This window comes from Austrofundulus limnaeus, unplaced genomic scaffold, assembly GCF_001266775.1.
Source record: "Austrofundulus limnaeus strain Quisiro unplaced genomic scaffold, Austrofundulus_limnaeus-1.0 Scaffold0, whole genome shotgun sequence".
In the NCBI taxonomy this organism is placed as follows: Eukaryota; Metazoa; Chordata; class Actinopteri; order Cyprinodontiformes; family Rivulidae; genus Austrofundulus; species Austrofundulus limnaeus.
The window spans coordinates 2,036,078-2,045,995 of record NW_013952402.1 but is presented as its reverse complement, the minus strand read 5'-3'; the positions used below and the strand labels follow the sequence as shown (position 1 = coordinate 2,045,995).

The 9,918-nt window shown below is 41.4% G+C and overlaps 2 protein-coding genes across 3 annotated transcripts in view; both read left to right on the top strand.

The window, feature by feature from the left end:
• Positions 1 to 4,948, top strand: part of tarbp1 (TAR (HIV-1) RNA binding protein 1) — a 20,710-nt gene extending 15,762 nt beyond the window's left edge. For both annotated transcript variants that reach the window (XM_014009928.1, XM_014009863.1), the window contains exons 24-29: positions 814 to 895; positions 970 to 1,141; positions 1,215 to 1,400; positions 1,882 to 2,006; positions 2,247 to 2,383; positions 4,345 to 4,948. In XM_014009928.1, the coding sequence (XP_013865382.1) occupies positions 814 to 895; positions 970 to 1,141; positions 1,215 to 1,400; positions 1,882 to 2,006; positions 2,247 to 2,383; positions 4,345 to 4,525 (883 nt within the window). In that variant the 3' untranslated portion in view covers positions 4,526 to 4,948. The remainder of the gene's footprint in view (positions 1 to 813; positions 896 to 969; positions 1,142 to 1,214; positions 1,401 to 1,881; positions 2,007 to 2,246; positions 2,384 to 4,344) is intronic.
• Positions 4,949 to 5,055: 107 nt separating this feature from the next.
• LOC106518724 (beta-3 adrenergic receptor) lies at positions 5,056 to 8,603 on the top strand. The gene is made up of 3 exons (XM_014010150.1): positions 5,056 to 5,363; positions 6,780 to 6,940; positions 7,020 to 8,603. Exons 1-3 carry the CDS (start codon positions 5,216 to 5,218, stop codon positions 8,265 to 8,267), a joined length of 1,557 nt encoding a protein of 518 aa, XP_013865604.1. The 5' UTR covers positions 5,056 to 5,215; the 3' UTR covers positions 8,268 to 8,603.
• Positions 8,604 to 9,918: the final 1,315 nt, after the last annotated feature.

Genomic DNA, 9,918 nt, shown 5'->3' with positions numbered 1-9,918 from the left:
CTTTTATGCTAATTTAGCTTTTTTCTACTATTCCAGCTAAAATTCTGCTTCTTTCTGCTATTCTTCTGCCTTTTTGTGCTTTTATTTCCGCTACTTTGTGCTATTCATGCTTCTTACAGATGCTATATTCAGCTGTTTGCTGCAATTTTAGCTGAAGTTCAGATGTTATTAACTAAATTACATTTTTTAGGCTAAATACACATTTTTTTGTAGCTATTGCAACTTTTTTCAGCTAAGTTCAGCAAATGTGTGCTCCTTATGCTTCCTTGATAATTAAACAATTTACAGCTACTTTTTAGCTGTTTTACTGAAAATTACAGCTTTTTTTTAGTTATTTTACTACAAAGGATCACTTTTATGTAATTTTATGATTTTTTTTTCCTGTTTTAGCTATTTTTCAGCTATAACTGGGTGCTAATTTCAAATCGTGGCTGCTACTTTTAGCTTTATTTTATGCTAATTTTAGATATTTTATGCTACTTAAACTATAGATCTGCTTCTTTCTGCTATTCTTCTGCTTTTTTCTACATTTTATGCTTTATTTCTGCTACCGAGTGCTATTTATGCTTCTTACAGATGCTTTCAGCTATTTTAGCTTTTAGCTTTTTTTCTGTTTTGAACTAGATTTGTGCTCCTTTTTACTGTTTTTCTGCAAAGTTCTTATTTTTTTCTTTATTCAGCTTTTCAAAGTGAGCTCACATTAATACTTTTTCTTTCAGCTAAAGTTTTCAGCATTGAAGCATTCCCACTAGCATTTTCGCAGGGAATGAAATTTCTCTAGTTTCATTGTGCTTTTTTTTTATTTCCTGTAAGAAATGCCAACAAGAACTGGGTGAAGATTCAGGGGCACTTCTTCTTTGGTGCCTTTCATCCTGTCAGAGATTATAGTGTTGAGGTGAGCTGCTGGAGTTTATATTTAAATTAAACCTGATGAAGTGCAAAAACACAGTTTGTRTTTTTCTTTTATAGACTATATTCTACACTTTTCCCAGTCTATCAGAGGTGGCTGATGATGAGTGGATTCCACCATGGAAGTTTGAGAAGCTGTCTTTGTTTTCTAAAAACCCATCATGTCCTTTGAGAAATGTCGCTCCTGACTTGGGCCAGCTCCAGCCTGGAGACTGGATTCAGCAGGACAGAGGTACAGGATCTGCTTACCACCAGGCCAACAGATACTCTCCTTGCTAAAGCTAACAAGGTGTTGGATCTTCCAGGCGAACAGGACAAGGAGGAGCGCTGGGCCGAGGTGCAGAAGAAGATCACACCCTGGAGGTTAGGCATCCAGGATCAGGAACCAGAACTTCAGCTGGTGCCAGCGCAGAGAGCTGCTCGGCTCGGCAAACAGCAGGGCGCCCTGCTGGTTGTTGCTTCACTCATCGACAAGCCCACCAACTTAGGAGGTGTGTTCTGCACATTTTATACAAATACATCCTGATATTTTCACATTTTTGGCAACTCTTGTATTTAAGATTTTGCACAAACAAGTAAAACAATAGTTGTTACTTAAACCAAACCTTTTTTTWAATCTGAGACAGACTGTGTAGCTTGTTTCTTTGTCTGCAAGTTTCCTTCAGCACTATAAGTGGGTGAAGCAATCAGAATTTTCTTGAAGAGGAAAATATCTATTTCAAAAATTAATACTGTTACCGAATGATGAAAACAAGAACTTAGCTTGATTTTTAAAATTTTTTTAAGAAAATGTACTTGTTGTTTTAAATGTTTTAACGTGGATTTATGACCATAAAGTGAGTTTTGTAAGCAGAGACGTTATTGCCTGTAAGGACTATAGAGAAAATGTCCTGTTTTTATCCACGACAAAACTATTTCGTGTCAGCCCACGTTTTCTGACTGAAATCAGTGATGATGACGTTGTTTTTGTAGGTCTTTGCAGGACATGTGAGATATTCGGCGCCAGAGCTCTGGTTCTGGACAGCCTCCATCATATCAACGACAAACACTTCCAGTCCCTGAGTGTCTCATCTGAGCTCTGGCTTCCTTTGATCGAGGTGATGTGTCCAAACTATGCTTCATGTTTATTTCCAGGCTCGATGAATTTTGCTTTAAAAAATGAAATAATTAAGTGATGTTGACTTCTATTAAAAATGAGAAGCTCCCAGCATCCAGAYCAGCTGTGCAACAGGGAGACGGTTTTCTACAAATAGCCTCTCCTGAGAAAAGGAGAAAGCGCTCAGAGACCCGTCAGACCTGCACGTATTTTCAATTCTCAATTTGTTTCTGCCCTTCAGGTGAAGCCTGTGGAGCTCTCGGATTTCCTGCAGGTGAAGAAGAGTGAGGGTTACTGCATTGTTGGAGTGGAGCAGACGGCCAACAGTRACAGCCTCCAGGACTACCACTTCCCTGAGAAAACACTGCTGCTTTTGGGGTATGATTGCGATAAATATAATAAACTAAACAACAAAATAAAAAGTGCTGCTTTTCCTCATCAGAGCAGTCGTTTGTGCATAAATTCGCCCTTGTGACTCTCACCTCAGTGAAGCTGACTCGGCAGTTTGGTGTTTTCACCTGTTTAGTGAGATMCCCCTCGGGGCCTGCTGATTTTATTTTATTATTTTTTCCTTTTAAGAACCTGTCAGGGCATGCTCAGTAATAATTGGCTGTCCCCGAAGAGAGCAAAGGATGTGAGTTTAGAAACAGGAGACAGACAAACCTTTATTTGTGTCGCTCTAAATGCTGACTCGTGGCCTCGGTTGGTTTTCCCATCGGTTCCGTCTGTTTGCAGCAGCTAAGAGCCCGTTGACACGGTAGCTGCACGTGTTCAAGCTGAAATGTTTGTTCTGCCACAGCAGAGAGGAAAAGACTGATATTGAACCCCCCCTCGGTGTGGTTTTGTTTTKCTCAGTTCAGTCCCCGCCGCCCGAGCGGTGCCGTTAACGTAGGCACCTTCTGTGTGAGTGCTCTCTGTGCCGCTTTCACAGCTGTGCTCCTCTCAGCACAGCATGACCCGGTGCTAATTTCCCATCAGCTCCCTCTTGTCTGGTCCACTTTCACTCAGGATAAATGTAACTCATCAATTTCCTGCTTCCTCGCTSTGTGGCTGGTTGCTGAGAATAAATGYCAAACGCTTCTTTGCACAGCTGGTATTTAGCAGTGTTCACGTTCTGTTCATTACAAAGTGGACTGCTCTTGGATTAAAACGTTTTAGGTGTCTTTCAATAAATGTGGCTAAAAGGATCACTTGAGATGGGTAATTTGAATTTCTTCAAAAAAAAAAATACTGAACCTTTTAAATTGTGTGAATGCTATTGAGATGATACATTTTCCTTTGTATGTTTTTCAGTATCTAACCCTCTCTACACTTCTGCGCTATTTCAACAATTCATATATCAAAAGTTCAGCTCATTTCTGTGGCGAGGTATGAGGGCCAAAATGAAGACTATTGCGCAACCAGCAGGTGCCACATCCTTGTAGCAGGAGGCTATCTATATATTCCAAGCCAGTACTGGCAAATAAGGAGACTATTCATTTGTGTTAGCATTGGAGAGGCTAGCGACTAGCATGGACAAGCTGACTTTAGCATTGGAAAGGCTAGGGACTAGCATAGATAAGCTGGCATTAGTATTGGAGAGGCTAGCAACTAGCKTGGATAAGCTGGCGTTAGCATTGTAGAGGCCAGCGACTAGCACGGAAAAGCTGACCTTAACATTGTAAAGGCCAGCAACTAGCATGGATAAGCTGCCGTTAGAATTGGAAAGGCTAGCGACTAGCATGGATAAGCTGACCTTAGCTTTGTAGAGGCCAGCGACTAGCATGGATAAGCTGGTGTTTGGATTAGTGAGGCCAACGACTAGCATGGATAAGCTGGCGTTAGTATTGGAGAGGCTAGCGACTAGCATTAGCACCGGCCTCTGTTAATGGTGCCAGCCTATCATTATTTAGAACGATCAATTTTCTAAATTTACCTACTGCTTAATTTAGCAAATGTTAGCTCTTTTTACATCTTTGTGCTAATTTCAGCTTTGCCATCTACTTGTTAGTTATGTATCTGCTAATTTTGTCTGCTTTAGCTATTTTACAGTAAATTGCAGTTTGTTCTCACTTTTGTTTTTACTTTGTTCTCCATCTGTCTGCTCATTTCAACTCCCTACTCCTACAGCTACTGACTGCTTTTGTTMTCCTACTTTCAGCAAATGTGTTCAAATGGAACTGTTTTCTTCAGCAGCTTTCATGAAAAATCTTTCAGTATTAAGCATTCACAGTGCATTTCTGCAGAAAACTAAAATTCTCTAGTTTTTTTATATCAATTATATATACTGAAAATCTTCTGTGCTACTTTGCCACACTTTACAATGTTTTTTTTTTTGTGTGTGTTTATTTTTATTGTAGCAATGAACGAGAAGGCATTCCTGCAAATCTGCTCCAGATGTTGGACGTGTGCGTGGAAATCCCCCAACAAGGGGTCATCCGCTCACTCAACGTGCACGTGAGCGCGGCTRTGTTGGTTTGGGAATACACTCGGCAGCACCTCGGCCCTGCCTCGTCTGAAACCGCCTTAAAAGACAATTAAAAAGTGAGGCAGCGGGTGCAGCCTGACAGAACTCCTCACCACCAGGTGGTTTTCCACAGGCTTAATGTTGTGATTTTATAGACCTCTGTGTTCTTCAGAGCCTGGACTCTGTTTCCTGAGGGTTCTGTGTGCTTACCAGTCATCGGCTTTAATAGGAGTCATGAATAAAGATCAGTTCTGGTTATTACAGCCAAATGTTCCACTTGCTGTGAAATGAATTGGAACCATCTTTGTTTTGGCAGAGCAGCAGCGTAAACAGACATTTTCTTCTTGTGTCTCGCTCATGTGAGCAATTAGTTATTGCTTCGGATCATTATGACTAGATTATTATATTCACACTCTATTACATATTCAAATAATACTATTGTTTTAGCATATTTAAAGTTTTTTATTGCAGATTGAGGAGAAGTTGTAATATTATTAAATGTACATTTAAATAAAATGTCTTTTTTTATGCTTGTCTGTTTTTCCTTTTGAAATACAACACGATTAGGACGGCTCATTGACAGAGAAAGCATGGAAAGGGTTAAAGATGTTAATGAATCTCCTCCCTCTCCTTTTTAAATAAAGGACTTTGGTCACGTTGATCAGATCAGAGTGGGAACACACGGAGTAAGACATGGGATTCTTCTCCCTGTAAGCATGTGTGCAGGATTTGTTATGTGAGGAGAGCGTCCAGCTGAACGGGTGATGGAGGATCTGGARGGCCTCGGCTCCTCTCAGCAGGGTGCAGGGACCAACAGGACCGGGCCTGAGGACTCTGTGGGCGGCTTGTCCGGGAGGAGTCAGGCGCTGCTGGAGGTGCTCCTGGTGCTCATGTGTTCGGGCGCAGTGATGGGTAAAATCTGACAGCTCTCTTATTTAAACACCGCTTTTACAGTAGTTTACAAAATACAAATATTTATTTTCTAAAAATACATCATAAAGTGAAGACACTAAATTCTCAACTGCTGAAGTTGTGAATTTGAAAACTTGATACCTCATCATAAAACTGGATTTACCAGTAGCCATCAAACATTTGTATATTATGACCTCTAAAATAATGTTTAACCTGAATAAAACATTGAGATGTCAGTACTTGAGGTCTCAGGCCGTTGAGAAACAAAATATTTGATTTTAGCTGTAAATTTCTGAAGTAATTAAACTAGATTTTAACCAAAAATGCATACATTTTAGTAATCTAAAAAGAAAAGAAAAATAAAGTGAGTTGGTTCAGCTGAATTTTAATCAAATTTTAGTTTTTACAGCTGAAAATGTGGCTGTGGTTGTCTGATCCAGTGTTTTTCAAAGTGGGGGGGCACAAACAGGGTGGCTCAGAAAGCTGGAGGGAAGATAAGAAAAGCAACAATTTAAAACTTAAAGAGTAAATCATAATAAAATGAAATCAATTTTTCATTCATTTCAAAATATGACTTATAATAATGTATTGAAATATTTAAGAGAGGTTTGATTTCATGCTTTTATCTCTTCTTGGGTAGATTTTAACTCTTTGTTTTAACAAATCTGCAGTCCCTCATTGACCGTTAACGCTGCAGTGATTCTTCTAACAGAGGGGCTCGCATCACACCAGTTTTCTCCTCTTTACATTGGCTACCTGCCAAATTCATAATTGATTTTTTAATTTCAGTCTTGACTGTTAGAGTTCTCAATATGTTACTTAAATGCTCCTCGTTCTTCTGGCCACAGTCTTCAGGCCAAAATCTCTTGAAGGCTCCTGAAACCAGGTTTAAAACTTGATAGAGGCCCTAGATTGTGGAACGCCCTGTCTCTGATGAGTTCTTCAAAAAAGCAGCTTAAGACTCTGACAAGCTTTTGGCTAAATGTATTAAAGTTTTATTATTCACGTTTTATTGTAGGCTTTTTATGCTCTTWTTGTATGTTTGTATTTATTTTTGTGACGTCTGTCTGTGKAAAGTGCTATAGCTAAAATGTACTTCTTTGGTTTTGTTCTTACCYTCAGCAGTTTGTTGAAAAGTTGTTTTTTTCAGTGAGAATATAATAGGTGTTAATGCAATTCTAATGCTAAACAAAGGTAATAATTATTGAATAGTGAATAAAAGTGAGAAAAACACATGCTAAAAGTTGATATTTTACATGTTTTGTAGCATTGTTTGTGGGTTTGCAATGGGGTCCCCAGCCAGAAGATTATGCAGTTTGCGGGGCGGGGGGGGTCCACGGCTTGTAAAAAGTTTGTGAACCCCTGATCTCATCCAGTCATTTGAACTGCTGAGTCATTGCTTGTTTGTGTGTGCAGGGAATCTTCTCGTCCTTGTCATCGTGGCTGCCACCAGGACCCTCCACGCGGTGACGTCCGTGCTGATCACGAACTTGGCCATCAGTGACCTCCTGGTGGGTGTCGGAGCGATGCCTTTTGTCGCTCTGTCCGTCACGAACCGCAGATGGGTGCGGTGTACCGTAAGTGTCTTCTGAGCGACACGTTTTAGTTTTACGCTGACTGTCCCTATGGTGAGGTTGTGTCTCTCCTGTCTGTTAGGAGCTCTGCTTGTTCGTTGGTTACGCCTCCTCCGTGTTCTGCACGGCTTCTGTTCTGACACTGGCTGCCATCGCTCTTGACCGCTACTTTTCCATCGTGGACTGCCTGCGCTACAGCTCCCGCTGCACCCTGTGGAGGACCTGCTGCGTGGTCCTGTGGATCTGGCTGCAGGCCCTGGCTACTTGTAGTCCTCCACTTCTGGGCTGGAGCTCAATCACCTACGTGGCTCCAATGTATAACTGTGCGACCAGCTGGGCCGGCAGTCCCAGCTACACGGCCTTCGTGGCTGTTTTTTCCTACCTCCTACCCGCAGTGGTGATCCTCTACTGCTACGTGAACATCGTCAAGGTGGCCCACAGCCACGCCAGGAGGATCCATACCCTGGAGGACTCTGTCCAGCGCCGGAGCAACTCCTGCTCTGCCTGCAATCAAAGCGATTCAGCTCACCGGAACTGTAGGAGTCCCTGGAGACTGATCTGCCACGTAAACGGAGCGTTCGTGTCTCAGTCCAGTTCGGAAGCGGAGAACATCCACCACGTTCTTCCCGAGAGTCGCACTTCARCCCGACGTCTGCGCTCCTTCCAACCACCTGCTCAGAACCATCATCACGGAGCGGTGCGCCTTCTTCTCATCATCGCAGCTTTTCTCATCTGCTGGACACCCTACACGAGCGTTGCTCTTGTCCAGGCCGCTGAAGCTGCGGTCACCGGCCGCTCCGGCCTCGTCCCAGACTCTGCCATCACCTTCTCCTACTGGCTGCTGCTGTTGAACTCTGATATCAATCCTCTTCTGTACGCTCTGCTCAGTAAGCGTTTCCAAAGTGCTCTCTGGGGACTCGGGCACAGAATAAGAGCTCGTTTGGGGTGGTTGCTGGGCTGGGAAGGGGAGGTGGGAGCAGAGGGAGGTGAGCTCAGGAGCAGCGTCCCCTGCTCCCTGACCTCCTCACATCCCAGTCCCCGTTCCAGCACGGAGAGTTTGACCTGCGAAGACTCCAAGTACTCCTCCTCCGTTTTTACCATTAGTGCCGGCTTCAAACGCCACACTGAGGTCCACGTGTGTAAGACGTGTCAACGTGGAAACGCCTCTTCCTCCTCTGTGTGGCCGGAGTTCGACACGAAACACAGTCTGCAGGTCCCGTCTCGGCCTCAAGAGGGAAGCAGACTTCCTTTTTCTGCTCTGACAAAGGAGCAGCAGGCCACTTTTTTCTTTGGTCAGATTACAGTGAGAGTAGAGCACGATATCTGCTAAAGTAAGCAAATTACCTTTAATCATCTTTTGTTGGACCATCCTTTCTACAGAAGGCTTCACATCAGACTGGAGAATGGTGCAAAATAAGCCCAAAACATCTCTCCACCTCCATGCTTGACAGTGAAAACCAGGTGTTTATGCCTCTTTGTGGTATTTAAGTTGTACTCAGGGCCGGCCCTAGACATTTGGGGGCCCTAAGCAAGATCTGTTTTGGGGGCCCTACTTCACCATAAGTAGACCGTAAAAGATACGCAAAATTAAATGCTGTCCGTTTCCTGCATTCTGGAGTATTTTAACAGGTTGATAAACATTTTAAAGTAAACACTTGATTTCATAACTATTTTAGTTTATTTGAATCATCCTGGTTTTAAACTCACTGCTGTCCAAGATCAGGAAATGAATGTGATAAATTATCAAAAGTTTAGCGTTCCATTTTACTTTTTTGTCTATTCTTGATTTGGTTTTATTTGTAACACATGACATTGTGCCAAGCAGTGCTGACTCGATTACGTTTAAAATAAGAATATTAATAATTTTACCCAATAAACAGATGTAATTATGATAATCACCTAAATTTACTGATGAATCTATTCATAACCAAAACTGACATGACATCATACAACCTACAGATAAAAATACTAATAAGTTCCTAAAAGATGATGCAAGATCTGACCTCAGGCTGAACTTTCCAGCACATTAACTTTTTTTTAGAAGATTTGTGACCGTTTCAGTATATTCCTCCTATAGATGAATTTACCAGGACGATGCATTCCAAATTGCTTGTAAATTGTGTTATAACTACTCACCCAAGTTGTCAAAGATTTTTTGTGGCACTAGCCTCCATCTGCCGGTGGGGAAAGACAAGCATAATATGCAGCAAAGGGGTCTTGTCGGGAGTTGAACCAGAAATGGCTGCAGGGCATCAGCATCTGAATACTGAATACTTCTTAAAGGAAAGAGCTGTGAAAAAAAAAGCGTATCTAAATTCATGGCTGATGCCTTGTCTATTTGGTTCGGCACATACCAACAAATTGCCAAAACCTGGTGCTCATAAATAAACGGATGGTCAAGCTCATACTTATCCTTTAAAGTGCCTGTGACATGGATATCCTTCACATTAAAAAGTCAAAGAAAGCATCTTTATATTTACAAAATTTGGCAAAATTGATGKTTTTACTCGTTTTCTCTGCCATATTTTCTTATATTCTCACTGAAAAGTGAAACAGGAAGTGACATCAAAGGGGACCTTTTTTTGTTTATTGAAACAATATTATTTGAACTTTGACTCTTCTTCGTCTCTCTGATAGTAATCTAAAAAAAACCTTCCAATTCTTCTCTACAGTCTGTGTTATCAGCCATTATGGGAATGCTCTGTTCACATTCAAACATTCCCCTTTGACATTACTTCCTGTTAATTCACGTTTGAATATCTTAACAACGGTTCATCTCATCAGTGTGAAATTTCTTTTGCATATATGTTTTTCATCTTATCTTTAAAAAAACATTCAGATTTATGACAAAAATTGATGTCACAGGCACTTTAATTTCTTCAGGAAAAAAAACTAAATTATAAAAACATCTACAGCGGGTAAAATAAGTATTGAACACGTCAACATTTTTCTCAGTAAATATATTACTAGAGGTGCTAATG